We start from the raw sequence: 27,237 nt of genomic DNA, 5'->3' as shown, positions 1-27,237 counted from the left end.
AACGCCTGCAGCTGTTGCAGTCTCCTCTCTCTCTTCGTTACCGCGGTACGGCGCAAACTTTGAATATCACGGCTCGACGAACCAGTTTACTTGAGTCCAGTAGTCCACTAGTACGGTTTCTGACGCTACCGTGGTTCTGTTAAATGTGTAAATTTTGACTCCTCGTTGTCACCAATCGCTGCTCGCTCTCGCTGTCCGCCGAATTCAGATTTCAGTTTTCCCGCAACCTTCGCGTGGTGTATTTGGTTCTTATTTACTGGTTCTGTGTGCGCTGCCCTTATGCGTATCTTCGCCTTATCCACGTCCCGTTCATCAATATTATAACTTTAATAGTTTATCGTAACGCACACACGCGGTGAATGACCATGATCGATTTTTACTTACTTGTAACTCTGGTGTTGGCCATCGAAATCTCTGCTCATTCAGATTCGCAAAAGGATAATATTATACGTTTGGAATGCAATGAAAGGTGCCATTTACAGGTATAATTATATGTTCTTATAACCATGTTTCCTTCGATATTTTTCTGTTTTAGATAAATATTTATTTATTAGGTATTAAACTATTATAGAAGATGGCTCAAGATAATTTTTTTCGATAAGTACCTTGCTTGGAAACTATGTAAATAAAATATTTGTGCATCGGTTTAGGCAAATCTATAAATAAACTTTTGAACTATTATTATTGAAACACTTCTATTTATTACATAATATTATAAATATATAATATATTAGTTAGGTATAATATTATATACTGAAATATTTTGCTTTAAATTAATAAGTGCAAAATTATATTTTATTACATTTATTTTTAAATATTATTCATTCTACCAATTAGCTAGTTTTTTTGTCATCCAAATGCCTAGCTATTTAACATTCTAAGTTTTTTAAACTCTTAAATAATATGTAGGTAATTTTAATTTTGAATGTAAAATAATCACCATCCTTCATAATAGCCTTATTTTTAAGTGTCAGTGTAAATGCCTGTATTCCATAAGTACTTACTACTTAGGTACTCAATTGTAAAAATAATTTAATTCAATTTGGTTGATTACGATTTTCATTAGGTAGGTACCTACAAAATTTAATTTAAGACTGTTTAACGCCTATGTCTCTTTGTCTTACTCTTAATCATTCAAAAATAAAAGTATTGATTACAAATAAATTTAATAATTGATAGAACAGTAGGTATGTATATCCATTTTTTCAAATTTTATACTGTTTTATTTTTTAATTGTATTAGAATTATGTGGTAATATTTTATATCTAGAAATAATTGATCCATATTGGTATATATTATGCCTATTGGTGTAAAATTGAAAAGTTAAAAATGATAGGTATTAAGGTCAGGTAATGAAGGAAGAATGTTTTTTTTATAATATTCATAAATGTAGATAAGATACTAATATTTGTTTACAACTAATGAGTAAAATTAATAATTAATAAATCTTTAATGCGTGTAAATGAAATAATTGTTGTTTTACTGTTATTCTAAATAAATAATTGATCACTATTTATTACGATAAGGGGATCACAAATATAATCAGAATTTAAAATATTGTACGTTACTTTTATAGTTGATAATATAGAATTCCACTTTGAAAGGTATATTAAGTTTTATCTTTTGTCAATAATATTCTGTTCAAATTATTAATTTGTTGGTTAAAATATTATTCGTGTCGATAAAATAATATTATTTACGCATTTGTAATCGTACTAATCATAGATATTATATTATGTAATATTATAGGTATATATATTTTAATTTTATTGGTATTTACATCAAAATTATCAATTAGTAAAAACGTATTTCAGTTTTGTCTAATATTACTGCTGGTTTGGATGTAATTAGTTTTACTTCGTAAATAACGTATAAATGATTTTTGTGTTCATTGCCTAAAGCAACAATACAGATATTGTGTATAGATATAGGTATTTTCATATGTTACCTGAATTTTTTTTAGATAAAACGGAACACTATGGCTCTTGTAATTAAAATTAATGGTTTGAACTAAGAGGTTATCAATCAAAATGAACAGCTTTTAAATGCTATTTTGGGAGATTATAAGATTATAAACATAGTATTAATGAATATAATAAGAGATTGTTAATTGTTTTTTTTTGTTTAATAAGTAATACTATTAAGAGCAGTTATTACAATTGTATTTAAGTATGGTTAAAACATTATTTGATATTTTCTCTTCAGTTGTACATTTCCTGACCATAAAATTCACAAATTAATTAAGGCAATTTAGTGCGCTGACATGATGAAACATTTTAGTTAAACTATTTCTATACATTGTCCCTCTTCTATTATTTACATGTCTATTTATACAAGTTTAAACATTATATTTTGTATTAATTCTACTCATATAATATAGGTACCTATATATACATAAATATTATAAAGTATAATATATATATTATATTAATAAAATAAAACATTTGTGCACTTATAATCATTTTAAATGTAGAATGGAGAATAGATATATTGGTTTTACAATATATTAAAATAATATGTGAAATTATTAGAATTAGTTTATTGTTAATTTCTATCATGGATTATTAATACTTTTTCTTATAAATAATAATTGATTACCAATACTAAATTAATGAATAAACCCTATTACCAAACTAACGGTAAGAACATTTTCTGTGTTAATACATTGGTTTTCTTACGAAAATCCAATTTGTAATAAAGTTATGAAAATTTTATTAATTTTAATATTTTACACTCATAGCTTCGCTTAATAATGGAAATATCATAAAATTAACATATAAACGCGGATTATGTTTTTACCTTTAAATTTGATTATACATTAATAATAAAGTTAACCACCCAAATAAGCTCAAAATTTAGTGTTACGCTTTTGGTAGTACTGAAACGCCGCCCGTATATATTGTATTGTTATAGGTAATAAAGATTATACCGATTATATATAAAAATTTTATTTTATTAAAATATCATTATCAATGAATTTTAACAAAAATGTTAAAAACCACCATTTGTATTTAATTACAGTAGAGTCTCGCTAATCCGGAAAATTTATATTTCGTACTTTTACTTATATAGTATAATTTGTATATTCAAGAATACCCTTAATAAAGATATTATCGTTTCGAATAATAACAATAATAATGTGTAATGTTAAATTGTAAATCAATACACTTTTAATTTGTATAAATAGATAAGGTGTTTTTTGAAAAATATTTATTAGTAAAAAAAAAGAACGTCATTCCGTTTAATCCGAATTTTCGATAATCCATTTGGAGTCTGGTCCCATCTAGTCCGGATTAGCGAGACTCTACTGTATCAGCTTTTTTCGATATTTTAACTTTTAACTTTTATGAGCATTTTTAATTTGTAATATTTTACTTATTCATATCTTATTTAAAAATTTAAATATCCTAAAAAAAAGATTACGCTTAAGTACACATTAACAGATAATATTCTTATTTTTAAGTTTGATAATAGATCAATTTACTTTAATTTTAAAACTAACAACCGATTCTGATTGACGAAAATTTGTCGGTATGGAATATGCCATATATGTTTGAATAAGAAAGATAGAGAAAACAGATGTATGGGTAGTTTTCTTAAAGATTGATTTGACTTGGTAAATATAAATTAGTAGACTAGTACCTACAATAATTAATTATTGACCTGGCTGGTAGTTTCATTTCTATAATGAGATTGAAATTATCTAATTTTATTGCCCGAACTTTATTTTTATACTTTTCTTTGTATTTGTGAAATGCATCCCTACCTCCTGCAGACCAGTTATAGATCAACTATTTTGTTATTTAATATTTTAATATGACCATGTTGGCTATTAGTACGCATTGGTCTTAAATCTTAATATAGTGTAGATAGTAGATACATTACTGATATGACGTATTTTAGTTATTTATTTTAAAAACAATAATGAAAAATACTTACACAAATTTGTATCAAATGAATGGTTTTTAATTTATAAATCCTGGGAATTAAGTATATTAATATAATAATGTAATTTAATATTTAATAATTAGGTAATATATAGGTACATATAGGTATTTATTATTATGGTTTTGCTAATTTTTGTTTATATTATAAGTTGTTTACTTATATTACACAATTATTTAGTTGAGTATTTACATAATAATTACTGAACTGTTTTTATAAGCATTAATAATCAATCACAATAGTATTTGATTATAAAAATAATAGTGGACTTAAGTTTTAACGAATTTTAGTATTAGGTATCGATAAAGAGTAGCTTTATGTATGTGTTATTAAATAATCCTCGAAATAATCGTAGTAGTACCTAGTAATGATCTTCATATTTGAAAGTAGTAATCTATTCTCTACATATCCTACCCCTTACATGTAAATAAAAAGAAATAACATTGTTCATCCTGCAGACAGGTACTATTAAGGTAGTTAACGTGTTTACAAGGGCGTACAGGATGTCCGCTTATTTCACTCGCAGGTAGATAATGAACATTTATTCAACCACCTGTTCAAAAATGTGATTCTCTTGTGTTTTTTTTTCTTTGGGCACTTGTTTTAACGTAAATAAATTCTCACGCGTATATGTTTCATTTAGGTTATATTTTAAAACAGTTCAATTGGGTATACTTAGATATTTTTATTTTTAGATGTTAAGTATTTTATTTCAGATCAATATGATTTCTTAGTACTTAACTATTTTCATTATAAATTTTTAAAAAGTATACTCTAATAGTAATTTTTGTTTTAGAATGCATTACGTAGATACTTTATAATATTAGCATTAGTTTAATAAATAAATTATAACTTCTACCATTTTACATTAGTGAATAGTGATCTATTTGAAATGAATAAAAAGTTTATTTGTAAAATTACAAAATCATGTAATAATATACTAACATAGGTTGGTTGATAAAATAGTATATATAGTTGTAGTTTGTACTCAAGCTATTATAATTTAATATTATACAGACTGTCCGCCGTGTTTATTCCTACACACTACTTTGCATCCTAGCTATTAATTATTATACACTAATTTTATTAAATTATTTAAATGGTTTAGAAAATTAGTAGGTAATTAAACTTACTACAAAATATTTTAATTATTTGGCACTGAATATTTTTATATTTTTGAAAAAATTCTAAAACTTTTTTATTCTAAGTTTAACCAATACAAAAAACATATAATCGCTAACTACATTTTCATTATCATATTTTAAGTGTATAATTATAATATAATATAGTATTATATATATACTATAATTATTCGAATAAAGTTATTAACGTAAAATTTACAGTAATACACACTACATATTTAATTTATTTGTTTATTTATTTTAATTTATCTATCTAAAGATACGATCAGTAGGTATTCATTAGAAACAAAAATAAAAACCTTAAAATGTTATTAATGTTTGATAATTGTTTTCTACACTTACATTTTAAAATACTTAATAGTGTAATACAATACAATATAAAAAAAAAAAATAGTTTAGTATTAATCAACTAGCAAATAAAACTGGAATAAATGTTTAACAAAAACCCAAAATGTAAAATCTATATATTTTATTATTAAAAACTTATTTTAATTTAATCAATTATTTGTTTGAATTTATAGTTTTTTTTACCTCTATTGATTTTTTTTAAATGTAATTTTGTGTATTTTATCAATTTTATTTTATTCACGAAAGTATAATTTGTAACAATAGATATGTTCTTAATGGTTGTAACTACTAATTAATTAAACTTTAATTATTTTTTTCAGAACGAAACGACAAATCATGGAGAACTTTTATGCAATTCTGAATGTGTAGTAAATCAGGTAATATATATGACGTATAAATTATATTTCTACTTTCATATTATAATAGGTAACTAATAACGTCCAATTAATTATGAATTATTTTGGTTTCTATCACTATATGTATTTGATATCATTTTGTATAATGTATTTATTTCTGTACTAGAATTTCAAAAAGCGAAAAAAAATCTTCCTGAGAATTTTTTTTTTATATCCGGTGTTAACATACATGATTTTATATGTATATCGACAATGGTTTTCGTGTCGTTGAATTTCTGATATGTATATTGTAATAATATTCATAATGTGGTTAGGGGTACAATTATTTTTTAACCATAGCATTTATTTGCAGAAACCCTAAAAATAAATTATAATGTTTAGGGGTTTTAAAATAAAACACTAGTATTCATTCTTATAAGTGTTAGCATATATATATCTATTTCTGTTTCCGTTGAGCTTCATCATAATGTTTAACTATTCAATTGTTTCAATAATTGAAATTTTTAAACTAGTAATAATTTATCAGAATAGTACATATTAAGCATTCATTTGTTAGTACAAAATATTATAACATGTTACTTTTTAACCGGATACAGTTTAATTTGTAGGAATTTTGTAAAAATCTAAATGTCAGGTGGTTATTTGATGATAGGATATGAAGGGCGCTACGGAAGTTCACTCGACCGCTCACACAAAACCTGCTGTACAATAGGATGGAATGAACTAGACTGTGTATTAATGCGTAGATCCTTTTTCATGTTAATATTTCTGTTAAATCTGTAAAACATTGTCCTATATTATAACGATACTTCTTAGAAATTACTGAAGTAAACTAATGTATAATACTATTGATTTTGTAGTTTATTTGATTTATATTTTTAGCTTTAATTTAGAATGTGTTATTAACATCTAATTTAATACAGTATAGTTATAATATTATTTAGCATAAAATAAGTTTTGTACAGGATGAGTGAAAACCATTATTTTGTCACAGTTAATGACAGGAAAAATACTAAACCATGAAAATCATTTTATACATTATACGTCACAGACTATACCTACTGTATAATAGTAGATACATCCGGTTCCCTCATATTAATATTATTATTCAATATATTCATCTTAAAAACCCCGTTAAATAATATTTGATTTGGTGTTTCGAGTATTATAGATGCGATATTATTATTGTAATTAATTATATAATAAACAGTATATTGTGCAAAATCGTTTATAGAATTTATATTAATAAATTGTATATTGTATAATGTGTAATGTATTTATGGCTAAGATGTTATTTAGATATGTTATGCATTTCTTTTTCCTTATTAAAGTTGATTTTACCAATAAAAAAAAATGTGATGCAGATGATCGCACCTGCTTACTGCTAAAAAATGTATTTAATAACTACTCTAAAAAATTATTTAAATAATAATTTAATTAGTAACTTAAATATATTCTATAAATAATATTATTATTAGATGTTATCTTATGCTGTATAATTATATTAAATGTATCTAGTGTATCTTAGTTATTCGTTTTTCAAAAAATGTGTAGTTCAAATCAGCAAAATTTTATCGTCAGGTTATTATTATGCGTATAATTATTTTGCAGTACGGAATAATTGAATTAAGTGGCCGGGATACTTGTACATATTTTGCTGTGAACAAATATTTATTGAACGTTTCCTGTCTTGTTGCAGACAATAGAACTTAATTGTAATTTATATAAAACTTTAATCCTTGGTTCATACGTGAAGAAAATGAATCTTTATATATTTTATACATCGTGTCCCTCAGCCTTTCATGGATAAAAATAAGTTACATTTAACGTTGTTTTAATTGTCTTATTAATTAACATTTTCTAAATTGATTAGCTCGATTGCTCAAGATAACTAGATTAAATTTAATTAATAAATGTAAATTATAAGCGTGCTTTTATATTTTCGGACTAAGAAAGTAAGTCTATATACATATCCGTGCAATGTTATAAACATTTCTTAGGAGTAAGGGGCAAGGGGGTTATATTAAAAAATATTTAGGTTTTTACGTTGTGAAAATTAAACCAAGTCAAAAATTCCGTGTGTATGCCACTATTATTATCATATTACCTTATTAGTATGATACCTAAATCCTTTAAAACTCAAATTAGAATTTAGAAAGGTAATGTAATATTTTACCTATTTGAAAATTCACCAAACATCACTAAACAATTAATTGAATGTAAGTATAGTAGTTTGAGATTTTTGAGTACCTGTTCTATGAAACACTGCAGTTAATTATTTAAATTTTTTACTTACCTACATTTTTAATCGTAATTTAATTATTAAATATTGGCAAATTAGCTTCCATATAAATATATGTTTGTACAATTACTAAAAACTCTGTTCAATGGAATATTTTATATTTTTGCATTTGAAAGTATTTATTTGCTCAGATCGGAAAACATTTTTTTTCTAAATAGAAGTGTTAACTTTTATAATATACCTGACTACCTAGTTATATTTTATAACCTTCAATATTAATATATTAAATTGTTATAACGTATAACTTATCATTTACATCATAGTATTATTATTTGATATAATATTATGTTACCTAAGTATAATGTAATATTTAATAACTAATATAGCTTTATTTAAGCTTATTCTAGTCTATTAGTCCAATACAAATGTTTGTGTTTGGTGTAATAAAGAAGTGGATCAGTACGTTTAATAATAATTATTGCTACTAAACAAAGTCAAATTGATGTGAAGGGGCTCTCGACCCGCATTCGTGGATTGACTAATAAGTAACCCTGACTATTATTTTATCGAATTAATACATTGTTAGGGTCCCGGATGATGTACCGTGTGAATTTTATTGCCGTCGATATGGTCAACATCGTTTAATTTAAATAAAAAACAAAAAATTATTTTTATTTATTACTTTATTTTATTTTGTCATAAGTTAGCATATTTTTTTGGTTCTGAGTAAGCATTATTATTATTCAAAATGTAATGTTTTAATTTATTACTATTAAGAACAAAGTTATTTTTATTTAATCATTAATTTCAAAATTGTAGTGTATCAAGTTAAATATTGTGTTTTTTTCTGACCTTATAATCTGTTAATGCTATTAAATGTCGAGTTATTTTTGTTATTCATGCATACACTTTACAGCTAGAACATGACGTGTTGTATTCTACATTTAATAAGTTAATCCTTAAATTGTTGCTGAATGCTAGTATGTATGCTACATAAATACGTAAATACCCACGTAGGAAATATTTTCGGAGGGGGTTTTGGTCTAGATATTCACAATATTTATTTTTAAATTGTTTTTACTCTGAATTGTTCGTATTTATTTTGACATAAATAGCAGGTAAATCACAAATAACTTTGTTGTTCAATTAGTGTTACACTCAAACTTAATCGTTTATGAAAAACAGCTATGGGTGGAATACAAAAATATTCAGAGACTCATCGATCTATGTTAAGATGTTTATTTATGGTACTTAAATAAACAAAATTATTATCTGACTATTCTCTCAAATAATAAATGTTATTAAATACATGTCTCCTTTATCAATTAATTGGTACCTATACCTATAAATTTTTTACATTTTTTACACATCATATTAACGTTTTAAATGTATTTATTATCTTACAAAATAAAAAAGTTTAATTATTGTATACTAATAACTATTTATTTAATATTTACTATAATTAACAATTATATTCGTCATATTATGTATGTTTGTAAAGAACAAATAAACGGAATCGTGATTTCTGTTGGCCGTCAATTAATCGCTAATACACAATATTATATAACCTATTGGCTATAAGTACCAAAATTTATTCAAAAAAATATGCTATAGATTCGTCTATAATAATATATTATATGACTCAGGATTCGCCATTTAAACCTTTTACAATTTCATTTGGATCTGTGAATCACCATTATAGATACGATATCTTTCAGAGTATATGACTAAGTATTAAATTAAAATAAATCCAATAGTAGTCTATAATACTGCAATCTGACATTAGAATTGACAATATTGTATCAATGATTGTATCAATGAATTTTAAACCATTAATAAATCCATAATATAGTTTTATCATTGTCGGTTATCGCTTCTATCAACTGGTTATTAATTGTTGGAATTTCTCCAATTGTAAAATAATGACTATAAATAAATAATACGAATTACGAACCCGGAGTTCGGACATTTTGACTGTTCTTCGCTGCAAAATATTAACCACCCCCACGAAATATTAATAATACCAATAATGTACTTATCATTAATATACATTATACAACATTACTAGGGTTATGAAGTTTGTTCTCGACATTTTGTATACGTTTGTCCCTAGTTGTAAGATATCAATTTTGATAATATGTTGGATCAAAAAATTAAAAACATTAGGTAATACGAGTTTCTTATAAGTTGTTATAATAGTAGTTGAACAGAATTTAAAACATAGTTTTTCATAAATTAGTGATTTATTATTATTATCAAAAGGTCAGGTCTAAATAACCATATTTTACAGTTTAAAAAAAAAATGTATGTTGAAATTTGGTGAATTTAGATTTTTAAGCGAAGAATATCGGTTTTAACAATTTTTTTGTGATTTAAATATATTATTATTGGCCTCTCGAGTACTTCACGTTTTTAAATGCAATATTTAGGCAAAAATTAACTCAATCTACTGTATTATATCTATAAGTAATACTATAGTAATGTCTATAAAATTGTAAAATAAATTACTTTAATAGCAATAATAATAATAATAAATAAATTTAGTAATATAGACTAATAAGTGACAGTCGTTAAAACGTTTTCTCTCAGAATCTCGGTTTTGTATACAGTTATTTTGTATCATTGAATTCAAATTTAACACATTTATTACAGTGACCGCTCCAGATATCTACAGTATAGCAGAGCAGTGCCCACTTACCCACCTTTTTTTCGCATATTATTGTATATTTTAAAAAAATTCATGAAATATTTCAATGAAAGAAGTATAAAATGCTAAATGTAAAGATGACACGTCACTGTGCCTCTACATCTTAATTTAAATATTATAAAACTAGTGATTATAATGCGAGATATATAAAAATGTCAGTATTAAAAATATTGGGAATTTACTAAAAAAAAATCGAAAGTAAGAGTTTTAATTATAATGTAGTAAATAGATAAGTGATGTAAATACATACGAAATTAACAATTATTTGTATATAGGATTTACCTCGTTGGGTATGTGTCCTATCGGTGTCATCAAGGGTCATGCAAAATTTTGTGATTTCGACAAATTTTATCAAAATGTTAAACTTTAAATGCTTATGAAAATAAGTTTAGTCTCCTGTATTTTAAATTTTATTACATATCTATAAGAACAACTTGTTTTCCTTTTTTTGACCTAGCAAAATGTTTTTTTTTTAACTTCTATATTATATAGAATTCAGTGGTTTTCAATCTGAGTGCCGCGGCACACCAGTGTGCCGCAAGTATCCACTTAGTGTGCCATAGTTTTCCCATAAATTACCGATTGCATTGAATTGTGATATAAGAAAATAAATTAATGATTAATTCAAAACAATTTTGTTCATCTAAAAAAGTCAGTGTGCCTTGAAAATTTTAAGTTTACGGTGTGCCGTGTATAATAAAAGTTTGAAAACCACTAGTATAGATACTTGATAGGAGTCTTTAAATAACTTAAAAACAAGTATTATCAAAATTCCAAGATTAAAAAAATATTGTATCTGTAAAATTTCGTTATTTTGTAACTGATAAACGAACAACTTGTAAGAGCATTGTATTTAAGTATTTTTACTTAGCAAATAATTTTTTTTTTCGACAATAATAAAAAAATAAATGGAATATGTAAAAATACTTAAATATATCATATAAATAGAAAATTTCAATTATCATTAGTTATTTTTTTTCGAGTAAATAAAAAAACAAATTTATATTATGTCTAAACCAGAGCCTGATTAATAAATTTTGGGACCAAGGACTTAAAAAGAGGCCTCATATAAAGTTATTAATTATTTTAAACAAAAACGTATACCTATTTCATTTTATATAGGTATGTTTAAATTACATGTTAGGTACACTTAATTAATTACACTAATTTTTTACTAGGGTCTCTCGAAAACTCATCATATTATAATTGTTTTGTTATTTTGTGTTCTACTGTTGATTATATAGTCAGATTATCAGGTATATTTTGAGATAAACATGATCTCAATCAAATTTTTACCTCTTTTAATGTTCGCTTCTACAATTTGTACAAGACATAGTCGAATAAATTTGTAACACAGTTTCAATATTGGAAAACGTATGCTTTATATTCATCGATTTTAGGTATTTAAATTGGTATTGAAGATCATCTATACTCTTATCATCGCTAACAAATGACATTTTCAACTCTTAGAATTGTAACACTTCATCAACAAAGATTTATTTATCTATATCATCAGGAAAAAGGTCCAATAAATTTGTTGTATTCTTGTTAATATTTGACTTTTTCATATTGCTTTTGAATAATAAACTAAACTATTTTTCTACCTATTTCTAAGTAACCATTATTTTTTAAGTTAGAAAATGAATTTATCACATATAACATAATAGAAATGTGTTAAAAATAAAATTTTATCTGGACATTAAGTCAATACATGACTGTTTGTATCATCTATCCAAGTGTTTATTTTCACTTTTTTTTTTTTTTTTTTAGAAAATAATCTGAAATTATGTCTAAATGTAAGTCTAATGCTTCCACTTCTTAAATTGAAAAATCTTTCCAGACACCTTGATCATTTTAAAATTCGCTATGATTCTGCTCTCTCCAACTTAGCAATTATAAATGCCAGTATTCTGGCATTTTATTCTCCATTTAGCTTATTCTGTATAACATTTATATTTTTGACCAACCAACCACTCTTTACGTCAGTAGCTGACTATTTTGATGACAAAGCATTCATTTCTATCAACAATGATCCTCTCACTGCCTTTATAAATCTGCAATATCACCTAGCCCATATGAAAAATTAGTTTACCAAATGGCGAAAGTTAATCAAAGTAAATCTTTTTATACTGTGTTAACCCTCAGATAGGCTCCATGTCCTTATATTTCTCTATATGGTACTTCCATTCTTTGCTTTATTTTATAATTAGGCCACTATTAAATTTTAATAAAATAGTATTCAAAATAATATGTATCATATAAATTGTTACAATACCTATCACTTCAGTGTACACAAAACTATTCAAAGGGACCTCAGTCTTACAAGAGATAATAAATTATCCAATATTAAATGATATAGAATAAGTAAGGACCGCCATCAAATAAAATAAAATCTATTGTTTTAAATAATAATAATAATTTTATGTATTAGAAAAAAAACTGGTTAATAAACATTATATACTCATATATTTTTGTATTATATATTTGTGGTCCAATTTCTGGACAGTAAAACTGTAAAAGTTACATAAATATTTTATACAAATCAGGTGTATAAAACATAGTCCAACTCCCAGGCGCTTACTTAGTAATCCCCTAGACACCTAAACCTCAAGTGATGTTGTAATTTGTTATATATTATTATATCATATAACAATTAAAGAATCATAGAAAGAGTCATCAATGGTTGGCTCCTTTCACCAGAATAATGTTTACCTGTCATATTTGTTACTTTTAACTCATATTCTTATTTTATCAAATAATACAGATTGTATAGAGCTTGTAAAAAAAAAATTATTATAAATTCCTACATTTTATAGTTGTATTTTTTTTTAATACTTAAAAAATATTTTTTGTTTATTTTTCAGTGTGTTAGAGGATGTGCTTTATGGAATGAAGCTCTTAATAGTAATTGTTCAAAAGTTTGTGTAAGTTGATGTACATTTCATTAAATAATTTCATATTAAAAACTACATTTATTAAAAATAACTTAAAATATATTACAGGACAAATTTAATGAAAATCATAATTCTCCAAGTAAATTATATTGTACTGCAGGATGTAATGATGCTATTACTTTATATTTTCAAAAACTCCAATGTATGTTTAATAATATTTTCCTTTTTAATATTTATTTGATTATAATATTAATAATGTCAATATAATATTATATTATATTTAGTTGAAATTGGTCCTTTACCATCTCCGACATTAGTACCAGATTCTCTGTTTGATAAATCTCTTAAACTCCAATGGAAGGGTGTAAGATTGAAAAATTTTAAATACAAAGTTCAATGGAAATTAGAAAATAATCCAGGAAATTGGCAATACTGCCAAAAAGAAACATGGAATAACGACTCTATTATACAATTGGATAATCTTCGGCCTTTTACAAATTATCAAGTACCTACTTATTAATTTTATGTGATTATATATAATATAAATATATGTTAAAAATGTTTGATGACTTATATTTAATAGTGGTAATTCAAAATGAATAAGTTTTATTCTCTTATTTGTTCTTTATAAACAAATATTTTATTATTGATCAATTAATTAATTTAACTAATTGTTTTTATCTTTATTAGTTTCGTGTGATATTACTGTTAGCATGGTCTGGAACAATGCAGTTTGTGGTTTCTGAACCAAGCGTGGTAATCAGCACACATCCCAGCAGAGTACCACCTACAATGATACCAGAAATTGTGAGAACAATTCCTGCAGATTCTAGTATATCAGTTACATGGGCTGCTATTCCTTTTCCTTTAGCCCCAATCCTTTCCTATCATTTGACCATCCAAGAGCCTACAAAAGAATACACCATCTTCAAGGTCAGAACATAATATGTACATACGATTTCTGTTTTGCTTACCTATATGTTCTTCACCAAATGCATGGTTTTTCAAAGCACAAATCAGTATTATTTGTATTAAATGTATTTAAAAATACATTTTTTTAGTTCTTACAGTTGGTTCTATCAAACTGAATGTAGCATACTATTATTTATATGTAAATATTTTTATATTAATTGAATTAATTGTATTTCAAAGTAAGTTTAAAATTGCTTAGTATCATTAATGGGAATACTATAATCTCGACTATAATAATATAACATATTATGTCATATTATTTATTGATATTTTAAATTGTGAGTAGATGAAGTGTTTTTTTATTATTATTATTATTTATGTATTACCTTTTGGAGCTGTAATAATATTTTAATCTTCAACTCTAATTTCACGTAAAACATTCGCATTTGGGAGGTAAATAGTTAAAAAAAATTAAAAATAATAGAAAAAAGTAATATTTATGCAATATTAAAATTAGATTATTTATTTAATTGTATTTCAAAATGTCAACTTAAAATTTTCATAAAATATTTTGATTGTTCTTGATCTATTTATTGACAAGTTATACTTAAATAAATAAATAAAAATAAATAGTTATACTTTTAAGTATTTTTAAAATGTGTGTTGATAAACTTTTCAAATCAAAATATCCCAAGACTTAATACTAAAATGTATTGTAAATGTATTTATGTCAATTCTAAATTAGGATTGGCAAACATTTTTTATGAGCATTTAAAATTCAAATGTTGACAAAATTCATCAAAATTATGAATAATTACAATTTATTTTGTAGTTAATATTTCTTGAACTTTTTAATTTCAATAGCTAAGACTTATTAAATAAAATGTTTCTTTTTACTTGTAATTTTAGCATTTATCTAAAATACATAGACATACTTCTTTTTGTAGACATTTGAAGTTGACATTTTATTAAAACTGAATACTTAAATGAAAATGTATGTTTATTTCCTTGAATGAATAATATTTTTTTTTTGTTATTTAAAAAATATTAATTGTATTAAACTATTAACTTGAAACTTGTTGACAATTCAATCTTAAATATATTTAGCCTAATTTTAAGAAAATTATTTTACTAATGTACTTCTATTTATTTTTTGGGAAAATTAGTACAACCTACATTATTATTCATAAAAATTAATTTTTATTAGTTTAATAAATAAATTAAATATCCTAAGCAATTGAGTCAAACAACACTGTTTTTGCTCAGAATAATTATCTTAGAATTCAAATATAATACATCCATTACAATGATAATTCTTAATAATCAATTACTTAAAAAACTTACTATAAAATATAGTTACTTCCATGCTACTTTTTTCTTTTACTAATAGCTCAGTTATAATAATGTGGTATTTAGGATTCCTGATATCTTTAACCTTTCACATTTTGTTTTACTACAAATTCTATAGTAATTTATGCTTTTAGTTTTTCTGTGCCAGTGTTAATTAATAAATAATTGAATGTCTTAATGTATTATAATTTATAACGTTTTAATGTAATAATAAGTATCAAATATTTTATCTGTAACTAATTATCCATACTTATTTTATTTATTTATTTTCCTTAAACTAATATTCTATAACATATAACACGTCTCTTCATATTGTCTCTCTTTTATTTTTTATCTTAAAAATGTTTTATATTTATTAAACATATTATAATGTTACTATTTAGGAAATATTGACTGGTAAAGAAAATGAAACAGAGTTTTTTTATATGTTCCGTAATTTGGAATCTGCAAAAAATTATTCAATTTCACTTGCTGCTAGAAATGAATATGGTGTCGGACCAATGACCAATGTCTTTGTCAAAACCCTCCCCATGTCAATAAGTAAATAATATGCTATTTATTAGACAGGTTTATAATTTTAAAATAATTCATAAATTAATATTCTGTGATTCATTATTTTTTTTTTAGTAAAATATACTCCTGAACCTGTACACTTATTCCTTGTATCTAATCATGACATTTATGTGAAAACTATAGAAATGATGGATACACCTGTTAGTGTTTATTTCACAAATCAAACAATAAATAGTATGTATAAATATTAACAATAGATTTATCTTTTATTTATGTAATTAACTTAAATAAAATTTTATCTCAGGTGTATCATTTAATATACATACAAATACTACTTTCATTGTGGATTCGTCGGGTACTTTATTGTCACTAGTCAATAACAAGATAAACACCCTATTAAGTACAGAAAAAGAAATATTAATGGACACCACTATTGATTGGCTAAATAATCAACTATATATTTTAATGTCATCAAAAACAAATAGAAACTCCATAGTGTATAGTATAAAGAAATTTGATGTAGAACAAAAAAAATTAGAAGAAATAATTTCTGGTTTTGATTATAAACCACTCCAAATGAAAGTGGATCCTTGCAATGGGTAGTTATTTTGATTAATTTTAAAAAGTATTTAATTATTATTGTATTTATTTAATCTCATTAAAAACAGGTATTTATTTTTCACAACAAAAATTGGTTTATATCGGTTGGACTTAAGTAAAAAAGCAAAAAACTTAAAAATGTCAAGCTTGTTAATTCTACAAAATAAAAATATTGGACCATTTGTTATTGACTATTTGAAATTTTGTTTGTTGGTGTTATTCCCAAAAGATAACACAATAATGTCTGTTTCGTTAGATGGGTGAGTTTTCACAACACAATGTATTGCATCTGTAATGACCAATATTTTGCTTTTTTTTCTATTTTATTCCCAAAATTTAAAATTATGCATTTATTCTAAATAATGTTGAAATTATTTTTATTCTTGACAAAAATTATATTAAACATAATATACAGTATTGATTGAATATACTATATTCAATATAGTATGCATTACCATATTAATATCTTACATACAGTTTTTATATTAAAAACTGTAGTCTAATAATACATTCTTGTTGATTTATTTTTATATTATAATTTTGTTATTTAAAATTTAATATTTTAATAAAACTGTATTCATATGTGTTTTAATATATTCTATATATTTTTCAAATCATTACTCATATTTTTAGTTTCCTTAAATCTAAATATTAGATAGTACGCAGATGATCTCAGTTCAGAAATTAAGATTAGTGCTCAAATCAATTAGTATCTTGCCATCACGAGAAGCTTATTTTTTATTTGGTTTTTTCTAATATCATATTTTTTCTTTGCTACTTATAAAGTAACTTTTTTTGACCTCTGCTTATTTATATTTCTTAACCAAATTTATTAAATTAATTTTTTTAAATTTTATAAACTGACTATATTAAATATTTTGGTATTTTACAGTCAAGATATAACAGATATTAGAAATAACACAATTACTGCCTTGTTTAACGATGCAATAACCCTATCACATATTAATGGATCTTTTTATTGGTCAAATGGTTCAGTATTGATGGGAGAAGACTATTTTATGAATGAACAAAAATATTATCAAAATATATATCCAGCTATGCATTTTTCTTACAATTTAATTTTATCTAATTTTACTGATCAACAACCAATACCAGTTCCAAGAAATCCACCACAGTCATTACAAGCAGTTTCTACATCTAGTAAACTGAAGGCTACTTGGCAGGTTCCACATTTATTAGGTGGACAAGGTAAATATAAATTGATTACTATTTTAATAGTTATTTACAAATGGAATATACTGTAATTTAAATTATTTACATTTGTAGGGCGTAGTTCGTGGCAAGGTTGGTCTTATTTGTTCAAAATATCAATTAATGAAACAGATTGGAAAACTATATATACTAATAAAACAGAAGTGTTATTAAATTCACTATCACCAAATACAAATTACGTAATACAAGTAGCTGCTTATTCGTCTTCTGGTCAAGGACCGTGGTCATCAGAGTTTATAGTAAAAACATTAAATCATAATGTTTCTGTACTTTGGGGAAATGCACAACAAATTTTGATATCTGATATCATGGGTGATTTTATAGAATCAATTTCAATTAATGAAGATGAAGTAAATATATATTTATGTTTTACACTGTAATAACATAATATCAATTAGAAAATTATGTGGATAAATATTGTACACTTGTCTAACTTGGTCTTAATTTGAATTTCATTATAAAATTAATGATCATATTCTAAAAACAATTAAATTACTATTTCGTGATGACAATTTATCGAGAAAAAAAAATAAGATTATTTTCTGCATTTTTTTTTTTTTTTTTTTATATATATAAAGCTAGTTTATTATTCAACTTGTATTTTGACAATCATTTGATAAATATATATTTTTATTTTCTAGAACAGTATTAAGAATTCTTCATTAAATGATGTTGCTTGGTATGAAGATTGTGTTTTTTATGTAGTTAATTCAAGTAAAATTAATTGGCTAAATCTAACAAGCCGTCAAGGAAATACATTAGAAGATATTAATAGTGTTCAAAGTATTGCAATTGACTGGTTGGGTCGAAAAATATATTGGGCAGATCCATCAAAACAATCAGTAATAAATAGTTTTATTTCAATTAGATAATGAATATTTTATTGAGTCAATTTTTAGATATTAAGAGAAAATTTATTTGGAGGTCAAAGAGAATTGCTTTTAGCTTCAAATATTGCTAAAGAATTGAAAGTAGAATCTGTTGGTGGTTACTTATATTGGTCAACAGGATTTTCAGTGAAATCTTCAAAACTCAATGGAAAAGAACAACACAGTTATTATACAACAGATTACTTTTCTGGAAAAAGGGGTATAATATCTAAAAATAAGTGACATTTAAAAGTTTTGATTACTTTTAAAAGAAATGTTATGTATGTTTCTACATTTTAAATTTAGTTATGAGTTTGGCCGTGGATTCAGTTGGTAGTTGGGTGTATTGGATACTTCGGGAAAATGAAAAATCAAAATTATTCCGTGCTCCAACTGTTGAGAAACTGAATGATTTAAATAATCAAAACCCTATTAAAGAATTTGATAACTCGTGCACTCAAGGTATATAATATTAATATATTGTGCATTAGAAGTAGATATCAAATTATTTTGTTTTATATCCAGGACCTTTATTCTATGTAGACCATCATTTGCTGTGGCTTCAAAAAGGTAATGACATAATGATGAGTGATACAGATGGCCAATATCCAGCAATTATACGAGCTATGAATTTAAATGGTATTCAAACATTTAGTGTACGTGACCAATATGCTCATCCAAAACCAAAAGGTATATAGTATAGATAAAATAAATTTATAAACATGTATTAATGTGATATTAGTTTTTATTAACATGATGTAATATAGTTAATAAAACAAAAAAAAATTTAACTTGTGTAGGAATAATCTTTTTATAATTATTTTTAATTTTTAAACTTATATTTTCTTATATGTTCACACTACTCACAGAAATCTTGTGGTTAATAAAATAAATAGTATTATTAATTTATAGTTTGGTTAGTGACTATAATATTACATAATCTGGTGGCAAAATGTGCATTTAAAAAAATACATATATAAACAATTATTTATATTTAATTATATATAATTTTATTTAGGTTTAGAAACAAATGTTATTCCTGAAGAAGTGGACATAAGAATGATAAAAGTTAATCCTAAAATTAATGAAAGTGTGTATGAAATTATCTGGGAGCCTGTGAAAACTGTTAATCATGGATTAGTTTCTTATACTGTTAAAGTTTTGGAAAAAGAAGACAGTAAAATTGATTCTTTAGTTAGTATATATTTAAATTTTAAATGAATTATATATATTAACATAATACATTAGTGGCGCTGAACCTTTATTAAACCACTGAGGCAAACTCTTGTTTTGGATACCCCCTCCCACCACCAACTCGCAACTCATTCAGAGTAGAGATTTGCTGATTGAATTCAGTTTATAAGTGCAATTATAGCAAACACTGAATGTCTGTTATCTGTAATCCTGTATACTGCCTAGTATTTAGTATTTACACTATATTATTTAATACCTATAATATGTCAAGCAGTGATCCACCTACCTACCTATCCACCTCCTAAAAATGTTCTGGGGTATTTAGCTTACTAGCCATTTATGTTCAGCATCACTGTAAATACATACGTATATTTATTGTTAATATATATAAATTCAGGTTTATATTTGTCAATGTCAAGAAATATTTATACTATATGCAATATTTGATGATACATTATGCATAATAATTATGTAAACTTAATAATTTTAATTTTGTCTAATAGTTTGAAACACCAAATACCAAGGTACTAGTTGATAGTACACCTTTAGAAATTAGTATCAAAGCTTCTACAGTTTGGGGTTCATCTCAAGTAGTAACAGTTTATTCGCCAATTCCTGCTGTACCATCAGACATACGTATTTTTGCAAACTTCAGTTATGATAACTATACCATGAATATCATACTTCAACATTCTATAATTCAAAATGTTTCAAACTACGAAGTTAAATGTTATTATCAATTAAAAAATTATTGGCAAGCGTGTTCTAAACAATCTATCGTATCAACTAACACACAAACAAAATGGACAGGACTTTCTATTTATTCAGATTTAATGTTTAAAGTAATATTTTATTATTATCATTAATAAATTGCATAAAAATATTATATTATTATTATAAATTGTGCAAATTTTATTTTAAATTAGATACGAGCTTGTTCTATGGCTGGCTGTAGTGGATGGAGTCAAGATATAATATTTAATCAAACTTATTACTCTGCAAATTTTAAATTTAAAACTGCTTTAGTAAGTGGTTCCAAAATAATGATTTACCATTCAAATAAACAAAATAATCATCAAATAGTTTTACTTACAAATAGTTTGGTAACTAGTTTTGCTTTGAATGATATAGAAGATATTGCATTTTGGACTGATAGTAAAACTATATACAGTTCACCAATTAATAAATCAATTAATAATAAAGTAATTATTTTATAAAAGTATAATATGAAATTAATATTTAAAACTGTTTTTAAAAAGTGAATTAGCAATTTTGTTCTTGTTTTATATATATTATATATTTATTCTTTTTTTTTTTTTTTAGATTTATTCAATTTCTGAAATAGATATAAAAATTGAAAATCTTTCATTTGATTGGATATCAAAAACACTTTTTTGGTGTGAAGTTGCTGAACATCAATCAAACATTATGGCTTTTGATGTCAGAGTAAAAACCGTTAAAATAGTAATGTCTAGATCAAATAAAATATTTCCATCCTCAGCTGTTCTTTCTGAAGGGTAAATAATAATTATTAAAAATTAGTCCAAGATATTTAATTAAACAAATGATTTATAACAAAAATATTGAATTTATAGTTTATTTATTTGGATTGAACAAATTCCTGATTCCAATGAAAAGCATATATTAAAAAGTAACATGAGTGGTACTGATATTGAATCTTTTGTATATTCTAGCAATAGTAATTGCAATTGTTCTAATTTGTACCCGTTTGATAATGTATTAACATCTTACATATCAAATAGTGGCAAAATGAAACTTCTGTGGGTTGAAGGCAAACATAGAAATATTATTGTTTCGGATATTAATGGTTGTAAATGTTCAGTTATATTTCCTATAAATTCAACATTAAATTTAACATCGCTGGCAGTTGATAAAAATAATATATACTGGACAACGAACCAATCGATGTGTTCAATAAGAATTAAAGATTTAAATGATAAACCCATTATGGAAAATAATGCATCATTATATTGTTTAAATCATATAACAGCTGTTTATACGATTGATGGATTAACTGAATCAAGTAAGTAGTAATAATTCAATATTCATTATTACTGATTATTGTGGGCTTCTATTAAATAATATTTAAAATCCCATTCTATTAGTAGAGATGAATAGAAAAGGTTTAAGGTTTTAATATAAATTAAGTATATGACTGTTTTAAAAGGACCATCAAGGTTATTAGAGTATATTGTAAAAATTAAGTGATTTATAATAGTAATTATAAAAAAAATATCATATAAAATGGTTATTTTTCTTTAGTTATAAAATAATTCAAATATTAAAAAAATGAAGTTTAAAAATACCAAAAAATTAAAATGTATTTTTGATTGAAATAGAACAATTTTAAGGATAGGTACCTAAGTAACTTACGTTTTAGTGATTTTTCATTGCAGTTATTTTTTTATATATCTACTATTAATTTCTCATATTATAATTTCCAAAAAACAATTCTCTTTATAAGTAATATTATTGAGTTTTTCATTTGAAAATTGCATAGATTATGTACTTATTCCGTTTTTGAGTACTTTTCTTACCTTAAAAGAAGAGTAAAAAATAAGCTGGTTTTTACAGTACGAAAGAATAAATTGTCTTAAGGTTTTAGTTTGATTAATATTTATTAATTTTATATTATATTTTAGTCAAAAGACCGTGCCCACCTGGATTTCCTCAAGTAAATCAAACATTACCATCTGTTTATATAGTATATTGGGATCCATCAGAATCGCGTGTTAAAAGTTATTCTTTAGAAAGGATGATTATAAGTGAAATGAGAAATAAAAGAAGTTTAAATTTAAATACAACTAACTGGACAACTGTTTACAGTGGACCTCGTAATTACCTCTTTTAACAATTTTAAAATTAAATTTATTAGGGTATACTATTAAAATAACTTTTTTAGAAAATCATTGGTTCATGTCTGATGTGAAACGTGACTTAGTATTTAAATTCCGCGTTAAGGCAGAGAATCATCACGGTTGGTGGAGTGAATATAGAACATCTGATGAACCATTCAACCCCCAATACCAAGTAGAAACTTTAAGAAATGAAGATGTCCCTTGGAAAATATTAATAACAGGATTTATTTTGATTTGCCTTTTCTTGACAATGTTAATTAAGTATTGTATGTAATATTATATAATTGTGCATAATATTATTTTTAATCAACTAACTTTTAAACATTTTATTATAGTAGGCTCGATTACATTCAATACCAAAGGACCGATGAGGCCTGATGTTGAATTAGGGAGACTTCGAGAAAGACCCACATTTTTAAATATGGTAAATGTGGGTTACCAAGGTGCTGTGTTGTTCCAAAAAAAAGATAAAAATGAATTACCAAGTATAAAAAGAGAGCAAATAACACTAACAAAAAAATTGGGATCAGGTGCTTTTGGAGAAGTGTATGAAGGAAAAATTAAAAATATTATAAAAGGAGAAGGTGAAATACGTGTTGCCATTAAATCATTGAAAGAAGGTGCTACTCAATGTGAAGTAGTAGAATTTTTAAAAGAAGCAAAACTAATGAATAACTTCAAGCATAAACATATTTTACAATTGATTGGAGTATGTTTAGATAATGATCCTAATTTTATCATTATGGAACTTATGGAAGAAGGTGATCTATTAAGTTATTTAAGAAAAAACAGACAAACTAATGTAAGATTAATATTATTGTATATACATGCTTAAAAAAATAACATTAAAATCAAATCTATAAAATATACTTGTTTAGGTATTAAATCTTATTGACTATATACAAATGTGTATTGATGTGGCAGAAGGATGTTCATATTTGGAACAGATGCATTTTATTCATCGTGATTTAGCTTGTCGTAATTGTTTAGTATCATCTTCTGACCCTAAAGAGCGAATTATAAAAATTGGTGATTTTGGATTAGCGAGAAATATCTATACTCATGATTATTATCGAAAAGAAGGAGAAGCTTTACTACCTGTTCGGTACTATTAATTAAAATATTATATATATTTTGTGAATCTATATCAAATTTTTATCTTAGATGGATGTCACCAGAATCACTAGTAGATGGTGTTTTTACCAGTCAATCTGATGTTTGGGCTTTTGGAGTTTTACTATGGGAAATCATGTCTCTGGGTCAACAGCCTTATCCAGGATTGTCTAACATAAATGTTATGTATCATGTTCAACATGGCGGAAGGCTTGAAAAACCAATTAATTGTCCAAGGCCCTTGTAAGTATATAGAATAATAAATAATAATTTTATTCAGAGTATATCATTAATATTATTTCTACAATATTATTCAACCGACAATTAAAAGTAATGTTTGAATACCCTCATTCACCATTTTTGATCAAGTTTATTAATGAATTACATAGCAAACTTCTTCAAAGATTTTAATAGTTTCCCATGTATTTGACCTTTTTAAATTTTAAATTCATATTGATATCATAATCTTTTTAGCTACTCAATATTGACATTTAATATCCATAATAATTGTAGCACTTATGAAGATTTTTAATACCTATTTGAAGTATCCTGTTTAAACTGATAAGCTTAATTTTGCACCTGGTTGAAGTTATGCATGTAAAATATATTTCCAAAACTGCAATAAAAAAAAAATTAGATTGTAAAAAATATTAAATTCTAAGTTATATTATAATTATATTAATAAACAAATAGGTAGTGCTTTCACTGAATGGCTTCTTCCCTCACGTTTTCATGTAAAAAAAAAAAATTCTTAGTGGAGCAATAATGTATTAATTTTACAATGATGTTCTAAACCAGTTTTTGACAAAGTTGATTTAATTATTTCGTTATAGTTTAAAAGTAAATAACCAATGAAACTTGAAATATACATCAAATATTTATATTATCATTTTCTATGCATTGAATAATTTTAAAAATATTTTAACTATTTTACAGGTAATTGATATTTTTGATTTATTTTTTTTAACTGTCAATACAAATTAATAGATTGTCTTCACTCAAAATGTTTTATTGTATACAATGATATATCATTGAAATCAAAATGCAATGCATTCACTACAGTCACCTTTACTATACAACAGAGTAGTAACCACATGTCAACCGTTTGTTGTATATTATTAATAGAACAATATTGATGATATATTATATTATACAATGTTTAATGAAATTAATAAAGTGTGATATGTCAATGATTTTTATCTTTAACATTCAGAATTTCAAACATAAAATATTTTATTATTGCTTATAACTTATAAGATATTAATTGTCTCTTAATACTAAAAATTATTGTTGCTCTATATTTATAATGTTAAAATTATTTTATTTATTATTTATAATAACACTTATTGTCTTAAAATGAAGGAGGTTAAATAAAACACATATAGTAAGTTTTGAATGTGTGAAAATAAAAATTATTGACTCAATCCTTTTAAAATACAATTACTTATTATAAATAATCATTAGCTTAATTCATTATGCAATATTAAATCGTTTAAACAAAAATAATATCAGTTTTTATTTGTTTTATTGCAGATATAATTTGATGGTAAAATGTTGGTCAAATTTACCTGAAAAACGACCGAAATTTTCATACTGTTTAAAAGTTTTAAAATCATATATTGCCATGCCGTTGGATTATGTTAACATCTCTCATGATCGTATGTAAAATCATAATAAATTATTAAACAATTTTAAATAGTAATGATATGTGAAATAATGTTTTATTTAGCACAATTGCATAGTGTATCAGAAAAATACACGTTAGATCTGATAACGTCATGTACAGATTTGCAACAAGAATTATCATCTCAACCCATAAGTAATGAAGGGTATGAAATTCCTATTAATATAACGAATAATGAATATCTAGAGTTATCATGCGAATACCTAGATTTATCTGGAACACCTACAGTTAATTTTTCTGATAATAGAGATTCAGAATCAGAATCGATTCCTGAAGATATAAATGTGTATTGTAACATGAACCAAGAATTTTCAGAATGAATTAGACAATTTCTCAAATGGCTGAAAGTTAATTAATGGCAAAAAGACTTAAGAGTTAATAGTTTATTATTTTTGTTTGTTATAAGATTTTGTAGAAGGGTTATATAATTATTGCCCTAAATGATTTCTGTAAATATTGAGTCAAACATAATATTTGTTAAAATTTATATTTTTCTACTATTTAACAGTTTATATTTTGTTAAATTATTTTCTATATGGTAACTGATTATTGGCATTTATTATGTCAATGACAACTATTCAATGGTACAGTAAGTGTTCTCTATAATAATTATTATAGTTATTTATTGTTTATAAATGTTAGTTTTAAATAAAAAATGAAACACTTGAAAGTGTATCACTTTTGGGTGTTTAAATTGTATGAAGTACAAAGTTCCTAATTAAGATATTGTATGTATATGTTATGTAAAAAAAAAAACTATAAATTAATGTAATATATTTAATATTGTGTTGTTATTTATTTGTATATATATATTTCAGTACTGGTTTGTTATAGCCCCACCGCGGTGAGTGAAAACTTAGACCTATCTGTCCCTCTACGTTTTTTGTTGCCCCAGGTTAGGTTAGGGAGGGCTGAGTGCCGAGTGGGCTGCAGCCCAGGGGCCTGCACAATTTTATTATATTAAAAGATAAGGTTAGGTTAGGTAAAAATGTAGGATTTTAATTTTGACATTTAGATTTCTGTACTATGATGTCAATATCTATACCATCATCGTTGCACTTAGCACATCATACTATATAGGTACATTGATATCGTTTAACAATTTTTTTCTTTCTAAAAAAATGAAGAAAAATACCTTTCAGAAAAAACCTTTTATGTAGGTACCTGCAATATCCTAAAAATTAAGCTTGTATTTCATCTAGGCTTCGTATACAATTCTTTGGTGACAATTTCACAGTTGTTATTTACGATAACTG

General features: G+C 24.6%; 1 protein-coding gene across 5 annotated transcripts; it reads left to right on the top strand.

The window, feature by feature from the left end:
- The first annotated feature begins 7 nt into the window (after positions 1–7).
- Positions 8–26,764, top strand: LOC114129580 (proto-oncogene tyrosine-protein kinase ROS). Of its 5 annotated transcripts, none has more exons than XM_050200467.1 (28): positions 8–482; positions 5,756–5,812; positions 13,605–13,664; positions 13,743–13,836; positions 13,919–14,139; positions 14,325–14,567; positions 16,280–16,436; positions 16,524–16,643; positions 16,714–17,008; positions 17,078–17,269; positions 17,902–18,218; positions 18,297–18,592; positions 18,884–19,084; positions 19,142–19,331; positions 19,418–19,573; positions 19,637–19,801; positions 20,130–20,305; positions 20,809–21,147; positions 21,232–21,507; positions 21,629–21,822; positions 21,901–22,349; positions 22,969–23,160; positions 23,229–23,450; positions 23,523–23,986; positions 24,063–24,289; positions 24,349–24,540; positions 25,831–25,955; positions 26,027–26,764. In XM_050200467.1, exons 1-28 carry the CDS (start codon positions 360–362, stop codon positions 26,299–26,301), a joined length of 6,018 nt encoding a protein of 2,005 aa, XP_050056424.1. In that variant the 5' UTR covers positions 8–359; the 3' UTR covers positions 26,302–26,764. The 5 variants fall into 5 exon arrangements, with proteins under 5 accessions (XP_050056424.1, XP_027850186.2, XP_027850179.2 ...); XM_027994385.2 differs by having other exon boundaries at positions 9–482; positions 14,325–14,441; positions 23,520–23,986; XM_027994378.2 differs by having other exon boundaries at positions 9–482; positions 19,655–19,801; positions 23,520–23,986.
- Positions 26,765–27,237: the final 473 nt, after the last annotated feature.

Source organism: Aphis gossypii, chromosome 1 (genome assembly GCF_020184175.1).
Source record: "Aphis gossypii isolate Hap1 chromosome 1, ASM2018417v2, whole genome shotgun sequence".
Classification (NCBI taxonomy): domain Eukaryota; kingdom Metazoa; phylum Arthropoda; class Insecta; order Hemiptera; family Aphididae; genus Aphis; species Aphis gossypii.
This window is presented reverse-complemented; position numbering and strand designations above follow the sequence as displayed.